The 16,167-nt window shown below is 41.5% G+C and overlaps 1 protein-coding gene across 1 annotated transcript in view; it reads right to left on the reverse strand.

Moving 5' to 3' along the window:
• Positions 1 to 938: 938 nt before the first annotated feature.
• hmcn2 (hemicentin 2) overlaps positions 939 to 16,167 on the reverse strand; it is a 74,397-nt gene continuing 59,168 nt past the window's right edge. The window contains exons 68-81 of the mRNA XM_083784666.1: positions 15,788 to 15,940; positions 14,754 to 14,891; positions 14,371 to 14,492; positions 13,906 to 14,146; positions 13,631 to 13,690; positions 12,986 to 13,105; positions 10,013 to 10,147; positions 9,511 to 9,630; positions 7,717 to 7,842; positions 7,033 to 7,161; positions 6,612 to 6,905; positions 3,800 to 3,919; positions 3,575 to 3,701; positions 939 to 3,187 (exon numbers count right to left, since the gene is read on the reverse strand). Of these exons, the coding sequence (XP_083640792.1) occupies positions 2,827 to 3,187; positions 3,575 to 3,701; positions 3,800 to 3,919; positions 6,612 to 6,905; positions 7,033 to 7,161; positions 7,717 to 7,842; positions 9,511 to 9,630; positions 10,013 to 10,147; positions 12,986 to 13,105; positions 13,631 to 13,690; positions 13,906 to 14,146; positions 14,371 to 14,492; positions 14,754 to 14,891; positions 15,788 to 15,940 (2,246 nt within the window). The 3' untranslated portion in view covers positions 939 to 2,826. The remainder of the gene's footprint in view (positions 3,188 to 3,574; positions 3,702 to 3,799; positions 3,920 to 6,611; positions 6,906 to 7,032; positions 7,162 to 7,716; positions 7,843 to 9,510; positions 9,631 to 10,012; positions 10,148 to 12,985; positions 13,106 to 13,630; positions 13,691 to 13,905; positions 14,147 to 14,370; positions 14,493 to 14,753; positions 14,892 to 15,787; positions 15,941 to 16,167) is intronic.

Below are 16,167 nucleotides of genomic sequence, written 5' to 3' on the forward strand. Positions count from 1 at the left end.
AGTGAACACTGCCAGCACTGTACCCATCATGCTGGAAGGCGAAGCACTGGAGGAGGTTGACGAGTTCACCTACCTTGGCAGTATCGTGAACAAGCAGGGAGGAACAGATGCCGATGTGAAAGGCAGGATTGGAAAGGCCAGGGTAGCTTACCTCCTTTTAAAAAACACCTGGAGTGCAAAATACCTGGCCATCACAACACAAATATGGATATTTAACAGCAACGTAAAATCAGTTCTACTCTACGGTGCAGAGACATGGAGGACAACAGTGAACACCACAAACAAAATCCAAACATTCAAGGAGCTGTGGCAACGCAACAACCAAATGCCCGCAGAGCAAGAGATCCTCAAAAGGCGTTGGAGATGGATAGGCCATACTTTCCGAAAACCAGCCTCAAACACCACAAGGCAGTCCCTCAAGTGGAACCCCCAAGGGAAAAGAAAGAGAGGTTGGCCACGGAACACCTGGCGCAGAGACCTGGAGGCAGGTGCAAAAACTATGTGCCACACTTGGGGACAGCTGGAAGTGTTGGCTGAGGATCGAGATGCTTGGAGAACTCTTGTTGACAGCCTAAACCCCAGAATGGGTAATAGGCGTAAGTAAGAGTGTGAGTGAGTGTGTGTGCGTGTGTGTGTGTGTGTGTGTGTGTGTGTGTGTGTGTGTGTGTGCGTGCGCGCGTGCGAGTGTGTGTGTGTGAGAGCGAGAGAGAAAGTACGGAACTAAACCTGCAAACTGCTGGCAAATTGATTGCCTACATGGAAACAAGACTGCAAGAACTTTATTTGGTGCTTGGACTGACTGTACTCTGTTGCTACAGTATGTATACATTCTGTCTAATAAACTATTCAATCAATCAAAAAACGTGAAACATTTCATTCATGATACAAAGGCAGTATGCCCACACAAACAAAATTGTCTGTTTGTTAGCTGTTTTATTTCTTGATTTGACATCAATTTACAGTGACACTGAAATGTTGCTTTGTTTTATCTACAAGGTAAACCCTATGTTTACTCCATGTCCCCATAAAATCAGTTAATGTATCCACTTGTAACTCTGAGTGTCAGAGTTAAATTAACACTGAGGTTTTGTACTATTTGCACATGTGGAGTTTTACTTCACTTTTTCAGTGTATTTGCTGTTGATATAAAGAGGAAAAAAATCTGTCTTTGATCTCAAGTACTCCCTCTTCCATCCTCAAAAGCAATATATTTGTATTTGTGTTACTGTACAGCACACTTCAGATGTCAGTATTGCAGTATAGTATAATGGTTGGAATATAGTAATGACTAAGGGAAATGACACTGGCAACATTTCTTTTTCTTGAACTATCCACACTTCACTTTTGAGTGAGGTGATGATTAGAGCCCGACCGATCAGTTTGGGATGATATATCGGCCATTATTAGATTTCTGATGATCTATCGGCCATTATTAGATTTTTGATGATCAGTACTGACAATTATGCGTTATGTGTTGCAATTTGTAACTAATTTCAACACTATTTTGTGCATGTCAATGTAGGCAGACATGTTTTATCTACCAGCTCACAATGTGCTGTGAGTGTGACACGTTGTGAGCTTGTAGATGTGCTACAAAGAATTGCATAGGGCTTAAGTGAATAAAATAAAGTTCAGTTTATGTGCATTTATACATCTGACCCATGTCTCGGGACCGGTGGGCCTTCAAAATAAGGGTCTTCGCTGAAAAAACACTGGGAGTAGCGGAATTAATTAATAAGTAGCAGTCAATGTCTTAAGTGTTCTTTTTTTTTTTTTTTTGTATCTATCAAAAAAATATTTATTTATTTGTATTTATTTGTTTGCTTATTATTTAAAGGTAGGGTAGGCCAAGTGATACGTTTTGGTCAAAACAAAAAAGTTTTTTTTTGTTAAAAGGTTAAAGCACTATATTCTGATAGTAATCATTGTAACAGGGCTCTCCCTATCCCTCTGGCTCTTTTAATCCAATCAGGAGAGAGAAACCATACAGGATAAACAAGTGGAATTGGAAGTGATGACACAAAATAAATGAGCGGACAAAATTGGAAGCCTGGAACGATATAAAATTGAACTTGATAAATGGGCACTCTCCTGATTGGTTGAACATCTGTTGATAAAATAGCTGGAGAGATGGGGGAACCCCTGTTGTTGAACAAACAGAATATATAGTTTTAACAAAGGAATATCACTTACCCATATTGGTGGTCTATGACTACCCAAAATTGAGAAAACAATCTGGTATCGGTCGGGCTCTAGTGCTGATATGGATGTTGCTAATGTCATCAACTTGAAGATTCAAATACATTCAGAGTAGCACCTTTCATATTTCTGTAACATGAATAGTTTAAAAACAATATACATAAAAAAAGCTTAGAAAACACTTGATGAAACACTGTCACATCTGTTACATTTTTTACAATATAAATAGTTGCAACACAGGGCTAAAATGTGGGAATATTTTACAATTTTAAGGCATTTTTGTCTGTAAGGGAAATACAGCATTTGGAAATCATCTCTTCATATATTGTCCATTTCATTTAGGTTTGGTTAACCATTAATAACCAATCACTACGGTTGCTTGAGATGTGGATATCCAAGGCAACACACCTTTCATTTGTCCCCGCAATTTCATTCAGTTCCTCAAATCAGGGTACAAATCTTCTAGTTTATTATGATTTGCCTTATCTTGGTTCATTAGTGCTTTTCTTGGCATGGCCCACTGTGTCCTAGGCATCCATGCTTTCGGGGGAACCGCCCAGGTGAGGGGTGAGAAGCATTCAGATGGCCCCTGGGGGCCACAGTCATTATAAACCCAGCCCAGCAGAATCAGTAGGGGTATCTGGAGATGGAGATGTAGATGATAAAGATGCTCTGGTAGTTGATCCTTCCCTGCACAGAGAGGGTGGTGGCCTGGACTTTCAGACGTCCTAGTCCCGGCTTGTCCAAGGGCTGCAGGGTGAAGATGATACCCCTGCCCGCCTCGTCCCTGATTCCAAACAGCGATCCTTCCTGTTCAAGGATGGTGAAGTAGGTACGTTCCTGCAGGACGCCTGACTCTGAGAAGGCCGACAGTCGTACCACATTGTTGTTGGCTGGGATGCCCAGGGGGAGGGTCAGCAGCTTGTACTGCAGAATCAGAGAGCTGCCGCCTGCAGCGCAGTCTAGAGAGCAGGGTCTATAGCACGTCCTATCACATGGTAACAGGAGAGAAACGTCACTATGTCATCATTTTAACCATACACTAAATACACTTTAGCACTACCGTACTAGTAAGGGTAGGCTATTTTACAGTACTTTATTAATACTGCACTTGTATGCCATGTCAAATTTGTACTGAAATGTATTTCATTTGTACTGAAATAAAAGGGACTGAAACAAAAAATCGATTAAAAATAACTGGAAGCGAATTAAATGTACTAACAATATTCAAATAATTGTATAATGTAAAAAATGTCGATGTACAACTTCATCTAGGCTAAATGTGAATGCTAGATGTTCTTTGTTCCATATGATATTATTAACTAATACCCTGCGTAGGCCTTACTCTACAGAACATTTTGGGCTGGTACTTTACCCTGGGCTTCCTCCTTTCTGGTAGGAGGGCGGGCAGGGTGTGTCCAAGCACTGGTACCCTCCTCGGGTGTTAAAGCACATCTGGTTGTGTCCACACTGGATACCTTGTACTGCGCACTCATCTATGTCTGGAGGCAGAGGTTAGAATCTCTTTACTGTAGATGCAGTAATAAACAGCCTAAACAGGCATTATATATAGTTCATGTAAAGCAAGTAATGTTCTTACCTTTACAGTTCCTGCCATTGGGTAAGAGCTGGTATCCAGGGGGACAGAGGCACTGAAAACTGCCACGGGTGTTTCGACATTCATGTTGGCATGACTTCCTCAGCAGACACTCGTCCACGTCTGTATGCAAGACAACAAGTTGAAGAGGTGAACAAATATAATTTTTCAAAAACAATTATTTAAAAAAATACACAGAAAGAACATTTAAAACAAAGGGGGCATTATTAATTAAGGTAGGATAGTAGTAAGTCAAAAAATGTGAGGGCACAATCTGAAACTATTCTAGAAAAGTATATATTTTCTAACCAGGGAAGGTTCATGCCCAACCACAGTGGAATCTGGGGTAAAATGGTGCCTCTGGCTTGGCCGGGCACTCCAACAAACACTTGTTTGTGTGTGGTGAACCGGCAGGGGAGAGCATTCTCTGTCTGCGCTAGTCTGGAAACCAGACAAATCTGACATTGCAAAAAAAATTAAATTGCACACAGCACGCAGTGATATTAGTCTGGCCATAGCCTCGATACCCAGGCTTTCATTTCGTCTGCGCGAAAGATGAAAGCCTGGAAAAAGCCGTGGGCTGAACCAGTCTAAAAGTGGGAGTCAACCCTTCCGGGTGGGCGTCGCTCTAAATGATGTGACGTAGCGCTGCACTAGGGGGGAGAGGAGGGGCCGGGGGTGACGGACAGATCGATGAGATCCAATCAGGGTGCGCGCATTTCTGAGGCGCGACCCGCCCCTCTAGACCAGAAATGTCTCTGTTTACATCAGGCTAGTCTGGCCATGCCAGACTACTCCGTCTCCTACAGTACAAGTTGACGCCAGCTGTTTAGCAGGGGGTGGAAATGAGAAGGATTGAATATAGCATAGGTGAAACAAAGCTGGTAACTCCATGTGTATTGGAGGAAACATAGTTATCTGATCTCTACACCCTCCTCAAGACCAACAAGTAGGAGTTGCCAATGTCAGGGACTATACAAACATGAGGGGAAATTGGCATTGACCAAAATAAATTGTAGGAGATGATGCATGAAATCGTTAATCCATAAAGTGAACGCAATATACTGTAAGTCGCATGCCAAACGGGTTGTAAATCCTATTTTATGAAATGGATCACTCCGGTCATTGATTATGATGGTTTAAGCCACCTTCAAAGTCATCGTAAAATACCCTATAAACGCACACCTGTGATCACATTACATCAGTGTTACTGCATCAAACAAATAGTTTCAAAGTGTCAGATTGTTGTGAATTTCTATTCACTGGGTGGGCTAAACAGGACAGAGGAGGAAGACAAGGAGATTGTTGTTGATAGAAAGTTCTGACCATTGATCTTAAATCAATCACCAAAAGGAAAGTAACTTATTATATTTACTTAAGTACAATTTTGAGTCATTTTTATACAATTCTGGGGTATTTTTACTTTAATGGAGTATTTCCATTTACTTTAACTTCTACTCCACTACATCTGATCTCTGAGGCAAATATTGTACTCCTCTTAAAACAATTACTGTATTTGAAAACAATGTATTTCTACATTGCTGTATTAGTGTATCGAGTACTACTAAAGTGGAACTAAACCAGACTGTCGTGCCTAACAACGCCCCTTAGCCGTTGTAAAATCACTGTAAACCACATTTCAGGTTATTGCGGAGCAACCCAAAATACTGCAATAACGGAAGGTTCTATGGGTAGCTTTAGGTTCTTAGACTTTTTTTTACAGACAGACGTCACATGGAGTTAAAATCTGGTACAAATTAATCCAACATACTTTACACCAATTTAGACGATGAACAACTTTGAATTGAATAATTATGTGTCTTAAAAGTACTGAGAAAGTATGATCCCTCTATGGCATTTCACAATATTTAGTCATTTGCATCTTCAGATCCCTTTCCAATAGATTTATTTCATAAAATTAAAGTTTCCATATTATGCGAATTGAGTATTGTGCCAATTACCCCTTTAAAACTTGGATTACGCTCTAGAATAGTTTACTAGAGCGTTGGGCGATTGAGAGATGGAAAATGGGTGGGGCATAGATGAAAATAAACTACAATCTGTAGAAGTGAGAACGAGCAGTGTGTGATTTGCTCAAAAGACACAACATTATCATTAGTATACCGGTCTTTGATCGTGGCTAACACATTTTCAGTCCAGGTATTGGAACCTTTATCTATGATAGAGGGTGTAAACATGTCATTACTCAATATAGGCATAGGGGTTCGGAGGTGAGAAATCATTAAGTGAAAATGACCATCTGAACTATGCCCACACTCTTTAAAGAATGTTTCACAACACAGATAATGGGGAGTTTCGAACGGAGCAGAGCAGAGCATGTAATGAGGCCTGGCCAATAACAACCATTCAGGGGCATTAAAACCAGATGAGATCTTATTAGTCACCTAATAATAGTATTGGAAATTAGGTAAACCGCCGTTTGGGCTGTGTCTCTTCAGTATATGAACTTCATGCTATATTCTATTATTCTATTTTAATTCATAATAGCAATGCTTATTAAGTGAGACTTTCAACTAGAACAAGAATTCAATTCCTGAACGTCTTCTTCTGACTATATATGCCCACTGTTGTCAACATCCTCAGCTCTTTACTAGGAAGGAGAAAACAACCTGAGCTGGTAATGGATGAAAAATCTTAATGGGCACTTTTGGTAGACTAGCTATCTAACCAACAGCTGTTTCTCTGATAGTTTATGTCGTTCCCCAAGGCAACAGTTACAAACCGGATGTTCACATGTTCCAGGGCAGCTGTTATTGTTTACTGCCTGAAAGCATTGATAGTTGTCTGTGCTCACCCACACACGTGCCATCCCTGCTGGTGTACCCCATGGGACAGCTCTGTCTGGTGATGCGAGAGGCCCCATTGGTACGGGAGAGAATGGGTCTGCCCATTGTTGAGACGAGTTGTGGGCGCAGCCTGGCTCTGACACGGGTGCCATTAGTGAAGGTCTGCCCTCTCTGTAACCCGGCACAAGAGCGCCCGTCTCCGAGCAACACAGTGCCCGGCGGGCAAAGGCACCTAAAGCTGCCTGGCACATTGCGACACTGGTGCGCACAGGGGTTTGGCGTCTGCAGGCACTCGTCAATATCTGAAAGGAAAAACAAGACACAAAATCAATCATCATATGTACATTTTGCATGTTCATGTGATTTGTAATATGACTGATGATGGTTTTTACAGTGTTATCAGTGTTATCAGAGAAATTGATGTCCTACCTAGACATGGAAGTCCTACTCCCTGGGAACGGTAGCCCCTTGGACACACACAACCATAGCCTCCAATGGTGTTCTGACATATCTGAGTATAGCGGCACATGTGACTTCCATCCTGACACTCGTCAATATCTGAAAACAAAACAAAAACAAAACAGTAACATTTAATTTGTACTAAACATGATGCTAAAACTATTGTTTACTTAGTCTAAACGCATAATTAACAGCCTGCACAACCAGCATAATTAACAGCCTGCACAACCAGCAAATGCCTGGCCAAGTGAAAATGAACCTCATCAAGAGTGTGAAAGCTGGATCATAGTTTAAAATCTATGCTTGTCGCCAGTAAAGTATTTATAAAAATCAATTTGGTCAAATCAGGCATAGACCCTTACCACACTAAGACATGCACTCAAGCAGCCAGCCTGTAAAGCCGGCAGAAAGTTTGGAAAGGGAGGCCACACTGCCATTATTGTCTCCACCAGGCCGAAGGCATGGGGAGAGAGTATGTTTTGCACTCCGTCCGTCAGTGCATCTGTCCATCAGTCCGTGTACAGCTAATCTCCGGCACCGTTAACCCGGTCAATGCCAAACTTTGCACACACACTCCCTGGATGCCAACAATGAACCTCTGCCTCAAATCTTCACAATGCTTACCACTGATAATGGTGTATGAATGCCTCTTACCCATGCAGGCCCCATTCTCTGCTTTGGTCATGCCAACAGGGCAGCTGTCGAAACACTGGTATCCTCCATCTGTGTTACGGCACTGCTGATGAGCTGGGCACACATTTCTCATGCACTCATTGATGTCTGTAGAAGTAACAACATTACATTATTACAATCATTACAATCGAGTTGTCATCCTTTATACGGTGGCCAATGCCAAATGAGGGCAGACAGCAGTCTAATCAACAAGTCAACATCCACATGCATTAAGACAATTACAAAGTCACCTTATCACCGGATATCATGGATCAAAGGACTTATGTTTAAGCAATATTTGGAAAAAACCTTTCCATGAATTTATCTTCAGTAGACTCGACTAGAGCTGTAAAGACAGTACAGGTCTGCTTAAAAAATCGAGTCCTTATGAATACCAGGAATGTGAATCATATCACTCCAGTTCTCAGAGAGTTACAGTGGCCGGTGGCTTCCTGTTTGTCAAATAATTTATGGCAAAATATTACTGTTGCTTTATAAAGCATTTTGGTGTAGGGCCAAAATAAAATTCTGATCTCCTGCTATTTTATGAACCATCCAGACTTATCAGGTCATCAGGAACAGGTCTGCTTTCTGTCCCCAGAGTCAAAACTAAGCACGACAGAAACGGTATTCAGTTTTTAAGCACCACATATCTGGAAAAAACTCGCAGAAAACGGCAGGTCTGCTACAGCTCTCAGTTCTTCTAAATCGAAGCTGAAGACCTTTCTGTTTGCTGCTGAATTTTACTAGGGTTTTACTGGAGACATTTCTGGGTCTGCAATGAAATGTTATTGTCATTATATTATCTGTTTTACTGTACTATTATTCTTTATTTTCTTAAGTCTTTAATAATAATTGTATGTTTATTAATGTTCTGCGTAAAGCACATTGAATTTTATCTGTGCTAGAAAATAAACTTGTCTTGCCTTGCCTGACCAAAAATAATATATACTGTATATTTATTTAATTATTTTAAGGAGAGGAACACTTTCTGTGACATATGCATACACATTGACATTTTCATGGCTGAAGTTTATCAGCACCTCTTTGTTAAGATTCATTTTCATCCGAGAATAACTGAATTCAGTCACCGCCACCGCCGTCATCTAAACAAATGCCATTTCTGTTTAGTATTCCTTGACAGGCTCATATATGAACACCTCCGGTCAGCCCTGAACCCTTTTCCAGATGTTTTCAGACTCCTGTTTATGACCTGTAGCAAGAGGAGCCCTGCTGAGCTAGTTGAATGACCACTATTATTGTTATTATTATTATGGTATGCACTTTCTGACATAACATTTTCAATTCTACCATCTTTATCTGTAGGTTACTGTATATTGTCTACTATACTGTATTCAATGTATGTAGCAGCCTGCAAGCAAATAAAGTTAAAGGGACATTTCACAGCTGGAAGAAACTGCAGTCACTCAATGTTAATAGTATCCGTAGTAGATAACAGTAGCACAATTTGAAATTTGCACTGTACTAGGGTTTGATTGGATTGCTGAATTCCTACAATGACCATAATGCTTTGGTGCACTGTCCCTCCTTGTGGAGAGGGGGAGGGCTTTCTTACTGAGACAACATGTAGTCCAGGAAGGAAGTGAGACCCATAACCTGAGTCAACAGGCATTTGAAATACAAAAATATCTAAAAACACATATTACACACATAAAAAAAACAGGAAAGTGTTTCTTGTGTGCTAAACATCATTAAAATAAGATCTGGTTGCAAAAGGGGTGAAGTGGCCCCTTTCAGTCTAAACAACAAACTAACCAAGGCAGCGGTGTCCAGAGAGCTGGTAGCCAGGGTGGCACACGCATCGGTACGACCCCAGGGAGTTGAGACATTGATGCTGGCAGGGGGAGACAGAAGACTCCTGGCACTCATCCACATCTGGAAGAGACATTACTTACAGATCAGGTTTGGCAGATCTTCAAAAGGCCATTGTATTTTTTCTACATATATACATTTCAGGTGGTCCCCAGCTAAATGATGGAGAGTTGGTAACAAAATGGACCCTTAGAGATTTAACTCTTGAGAGCGTAAAATGAAACCAAATGGACCCTAACGGGTCCATTTGGTTTAATTTTATGCTGGGCGAAATCGTATCCAACAACAAACAAAATATTCTTTAGTTTTGGGTCTGCAAGGCAAAATCTCATCAAATCCGTGGCTTAAATGCTGAATACATATTGGGCCTTGATATGAAAAAGGTTGAAGACCGCTGTTATAAAGTAATGCAGAGACAGGCTAACACAGTGATTAACAGTCTTGCCTTCGCAGCTGGTGCCCATTGCACTTGGTTTGAATCCTGGGCCACACTTGGCCTGGCAGCGATATGTCCCCACTGTGTTGACACACTGCTGGTTGTAGTGGCACATGTGGGAACCCTGGGCACACTCGTCAATATCTGCAGACACATGATACAGGTGAAATACAGTACAGAGTACACCATTCATTCATCTTTGTAGAGTTTTGAGATAGAGGGGATGAAAATGGTTGAGGTCATGGGGGAAAGATATCCATTTGAAAATTAGCCTACGCCTAGCTCTGGTATCATTTATTTTACTTTAATCTGCACTGCCAAATAAAATAAAGTACTGAGATAATCATTTTACCTCCCCTTGCTTTTGTTTCTGCAGCGTGGCTCCTAGGGGCCGAGCTGTACAAGAGATTCTGTGAGTCAGGGGCTAATCTTACAAACTGTTGGACCCATCAGCACCAGATTCATGTAACTTTTTAAACCTTAAATGTTACTGACCAAATCATCATGACAATCACCACAGACATTCTATCCAGAAATTTGCCTTCGTGGGCTGACTCTGACCGGCCCGCGAAAGATTACTTGATAATTAGGAAATAAAACATACTTTCATTACCTTATGGGTGGACTAAAATCGCATTGCTTTTATTTTGAAGCCCATGTATTCTCACAGTGCACGCAATCTGCACGTCAACTGTGCACGTGAACGACACCGTTCTTCCACAAAGTAAATCTGGCAGAACGTGCACACATCAATGCCTGCCAGGCTGCCAAGTCTCAACAATATCATCACTGGCTGGCTTGTTATTGTGTTTTCAGAACGTCGTTGTTTAATGGTTGTGACTCAACACTCATCTCACGCTGATAGTAAGCAGCACGCCATATGGGTTGTGAAAGTGGCACCTCCAGGGTCCTCCGAATGGAAGAACAACTATTAAAAGAGCTACCTCTAATGTTCTCATTGTTAAAATAAAATGCTAGTATTTACATGACTTGTAACTTAAACAAAAACATAGTTTTTGGGAAAAGAAACGTCTCAAGCATGAAAGTATAGAAAGTAAAAATAAATCACAACCATGTGAAGTGAGGGGAGCTCTTATTGTACATTGTACACTGCCTATAATTTGAGTCAAATGTTTCACATTTTGTTTTACATTGCTTTGCAAAACAATGCAATTTACTGCTTTTGATTTAGAAATAAAAAAATATATTATGAATAATTAAGTTCAGCCTTTTGGCCCGGCCCTCCAACATATTTTCTGTTTCTCATTTGGCCCCTTGGGAAAAATAATTGCCCACCCCTGAGTCAGACTGAAACCGTGGCAAAATATGGAGACAACTGACATAACAGTGCTGATGTCATAGGCGAATGACATCACAGACTGGCCGCATGAAGCCCAAGATCCAAATTGAAGCCATGCTGTTAATGGTCTTGTTGTGGGCTCGCTCCATCCAGCGAGCATACAATAGTTCTCTAAAGTCTATTTTTTTTGGCATCCAACTACTTCCACATACTTTGTGCTAGAAATCTATGAGGAGTGGAGTGGGCGGAAATCAGGCTATGAGGAAGGGTCAGTTCTTTCTAGGTTCACACAGAGGTGCTATCTGAGGTTGTTATTTTGATTAGATTTTTATTTGGATCTCTTTTAGCCTTTCGGCTAATCTTCCAAGAGTCCAGTCAGGAATAAATTAAAACATTACAGAATACATTACATTACAAAACACATTGCATTACAAAAAATCTATCAAAATCAATTAAAAGCAATCCCAGCAATAATGACGAATTCCATAATTTAACTGCCCTAAAATCGGCTTCCCATACTAGTTTTACATTTTTTTCTTCTTCTTATATATATATATATATATATATATATTATTATTTTTGTAACCCATTTTTCACCCCTGTGTCAATCATCTAATGTGATCCTGGGCTCTACACACCCTCCACCAACCTAGTCCCCATATATGGGGGACAAGGGGAGAGCAACGGACTTGAACTCATGCTTCCTTCATGCCTGAGTGTCCAAGTTGCTCCTTTACACCTGACAGGGGGGGGAGTTTCCCTGGTTGGACGTAGCGTGTGGAAGGAACACGTTATTCCAACCAGTTCCTTTCCCCTCCATCAGGCGCCCCGGCTGGCCAGGGGGAGGCAGTTTAGTGACCAGTATTACTGCATGCTTTTTGTGAGGGTACCTACCCTAGGGGACACGGGGAGAACATGCAAACTCCACACAGAAAGGCCCTTTCGCCAACCCCGCCTTCGGGTATGGGCACTGATGACGCGGAGGAGGAAACACGCCGCCAGCACCCACAGCGCCCCCATGTTAATTTATTCTTTATGTTAACTGGTTTATTAGATGTTTTTATTTTAAAAATTAATGCAACAGACTGTTTTCTCACACACTCAACTGTGAGCCATCCCATTCTGTTATGCAGTTCACTGCAGTCTTCTCATATAAGTCTGAGCTGCATTGCCCCATACTGCATAGCAATAGTTTACGTGACTATAAACCAAACTACGGGATATTAACTTCAAAGTCTCTTCAGACAGAAGCCCAACCATTCCTGCCATTTCCATTACCTTTTTAGAGATATGTGGTATGAGCTGTCCATGATAGATTGTTTTGTATTTTAATTCCCAGCTGTTTGACTTCTGTGACCTCTTTGATTTGTACCCCAACATCGCATATAGCGTTGCTATAACAATGCATACAAACCTGGACTGGACCAGATCAGGGTATTTTCTACTGTACATCATTTACGGGTTTTCAGCGAGCCCACACAGTTTCGGCAGGAACTGCTTTGTTCTTTTATGGGCTAATTAAATGTGGATGTATGTATGCATGCATGTAAATGCACTAGCATTTATACGTGTAGTTGTATACACACACATCTATGTACACTACAGTGCATAACATATTATGTAAAGTAGAACACAACTACACTGTAGTACACTGTATGTAATCATACAAAAAAAAGACTGACCTTGACAGGTGTTGGAAACGGTGGAGATAGTGAAGCCAGAAGGACAGGCGCAGGAGAAACCCCCCATGATGTTATTACAGGAGTGAGAGCAGGGAGACTGGAGATCACACTCATCCTCATCTGGTGACCAGGACACATTTCATTATCCAATGGCCCACTTAGGGCTGTCACCAGCATCACATTGTACTTGACGATGAATTGTCACACGAATAATTAGGATTGGAACATTCGTGTACAAACTGCAACTACGTTTGGCTTTGTACACCAGAATTGCATATGGCAGAAATGACAACTTAAATATACAAAGATGATTGGAGCTCCTCACTGGCAGGTGGTGGTGACAACACAGGAATGTGTGTGGCTAAACTGGCTATGCAACCAGTTGTGAACTTCTGCTATCTCCACTAACGATTATGACAATTATGCCATAAAATTGTGATTATCTCAAATAATTGTGATCAGACCGTTAATGATAATGATGATAATGATAATAATTGTGAAAGGCCTAGTACCACTTCCTTAAATCCCACAGTGGCCTTGAACCTGAAGTCTTGATTCTAAAACCATCTCTTGTTTTAACATTTTAACACTGTTGCCATTTATTATTATTATGTATAGGAAACAGGAGGTGGAAAATAAACATACCAGCACAGTAGGAGGCCGTGTCCAGGAAGAAACCTTGAGGACACGTCTCTCCATCGCCATCTGGAGGAGAAGAACTCATTAGCACGAACAGTTATTTATTACTAGCTAAATGTACAATTCACTACTGGTTGTGCCCCTCTTCGGACCCATTGGTTGCCGTTTCGTGGTTGGACATTGAAATAACAGGTTTTTCAAGGCAGAAAGAGCCTGCTGGTTAGTCAGTTAGGGAGCAATCAGAAGGCAAAATGGTGAATTAGATCATTTGGGCCCCAAACCTGGTATGAGCAAGTTGGCAGTGATTTGGAAGTCCAGAGTGAGAGTGAACATGCTGTAGACACTGTTGAGGTCAGAGACTCTGAGCAGCTGCAGAAGTGGCCCCTGGCGCTCCTCCTGGCCCTGGTATATGATGGTGTGGTTACAGCGCAGCACCATGGGAGCCCCTCCTCTCTGGTGTGTCTGAGAGGACCAGGAGTACAGCTGGCCCGGACCCGTTTGCACGTACGACTCATCGTACTCCTACAGGACGGAGAGGGGGGGTCCCAAATGTTAGAGAAACCTGAGACATTACAGGTGTCTGGCATTTCATGGAAACTATTCAGGTAATACGTTCAGCTTTTTATACTGTAAAATAATGACAACACCAATAGTAATCAATGATCAATCTCTCTTCATCATCAATGTCATCTTCATGATCACACGCACGCACACACACACACGTAATGAACAAAGGGTGAACTTACTTGGAGACTCAGGTGGGAGTTGGTTAACGACAGTGGGACAAATCCATTGATTACAATGTCAATGAGCAAAACTCCCTCAGAATCCACGCCTCTGGCCACATGGGTCAGACGAAGGACCTCCCCTGGTTGAATATGAAATAATTTGATATGATAAGTCATCAGTAATAACTTTACAATGACAATACAACTTTGCAGAACATACAGTGAAGTGATGGTGAACAGTGCCATCTCCTGGTTATTTTATGAACTACAGTAGTGGGTCATCTGGATTTGCTCAAACATGCATGATGATATCCAACCAGTATTTGTCCTAATTTAATTTCTGTTAACCAGGACAGTGAGTAGAATAAATAGAATAACTTATGTAGGTCTGCAGTGCTCACCAGTCTCAAATTCCAGCTGAGACTCCTGTCTGAATAGGCCCTGGGTGACAGAATAACCATTCCTGGTTGCTTCGTTCTGCAGAGCGGTGGTCCAGTAGATGGGAGCAAACACTGACACCAAACACCGCATCAAGGGACCTGGAACACAACAGCATCAGAGATGTATGCCTCTTGAAACACCATTGACACATACCTGTAGAGATGCATTGTTATAAATGTCTTGATTCAATTATGTAATCACTGGACGGGAACCACTGTTGGTGTTTTAAGCATTATGTTATACTTTAGCTATTGAAAAAGTAGAACTACGAGCTTGTAGATCTGCTATTTTTGAAAAATCGTGAAAAGTGGCACAAATTTGGAATATATATTCTTTCAGAGCGAACATTTTTAACTCAAATATTTGCTTCTGGGGAATCCCTGGAACAACATATTTTCAGATGGGGGTACAGAAAACTGTCACGATTTAGAAGGCATTTTATAGAATCGTCCTCAGGTCTAAATGGGTTAAAGTTGCACTATGTATTTTCCTCTTCTAACCCTCTTTGATCCTGGGTTTCCTGTGCAAGTGCTGACATGTTTGTTAACATTGAGCTAATAAAGGGGATACTTTTAAACCTGTGAGCTTGTATATCAGCTATTTTTGGATTTTTCTAAAAACAAACTGATTGAAAATTTAAAAAAAGGTCTTCTAGACACAAATAACTTCTGCCTTGCGTCTTACACCGGGGCTCCAACGGGCGCGTCAGCGTCGCGTCTCCATCACCGTCAGGGAATGTTCCCTTGTTAATCAATGAAGGGTCACTCCACTGCCCGCGTTGCGTTGCGTGACTGCATTGCCCCGGTTCGTTTTTTGACGCACACGACGGAGACGAACGCGCCCGGTGGAGCCCTGCCGTTACTCTGAGGAAGGTCATGTATGAATGAATGACTCATTGTAAAGCGCTTTGAGCACTTGGAAACTCGCTATAAAAATGCAATTAATTATTATCCAGCAGCTCTTTGATTGTGTATGAATGTAATGCTTTACTCACCAATAGCAGGAGGGATGTTGTTCAGGTGGGCCGTCATACTACTGGTACCTTCTTCCACATCGTTTGTAATGTTAGCCTCCAGGAAGGACACACCAAACTCCCTGTCATTCACCTTGCCTATCAGACTGCCTCTGGCCTTACGCGGAGCCTCACCTTAGACCAGACATCAAAAACACTGCTCAGTATACAGTATTCATCTTTCAACTGGTGCACGGAAATAAAACATGTCTGCAGCAATGTGTAAAACCTCATATCCTAGCGATGAGAATCTCAATTGTGATAGATGATTATTAGTCGAGACTCACACTTATTTGTTCTCTGTCTGTGTAAATTCAGTTTCCATGGGGATTCTGGTACACAAAGATATTTGTAGCTTACAT

The sequence above is a fragment of the Protomyctophum parallelum genome (genome assembly GCF_964188405.1).
Source record: "Protomyctophum parallelum genome assembly, chromosome: 15".
In the NCBI taxonomy this organism is placed as follows: Eukaryota; Metazoa; Chordata; class Actinopteri; order Myctophiformes; family Myctophidae; genus Protomyctophum; species Protomyctophum parallelum.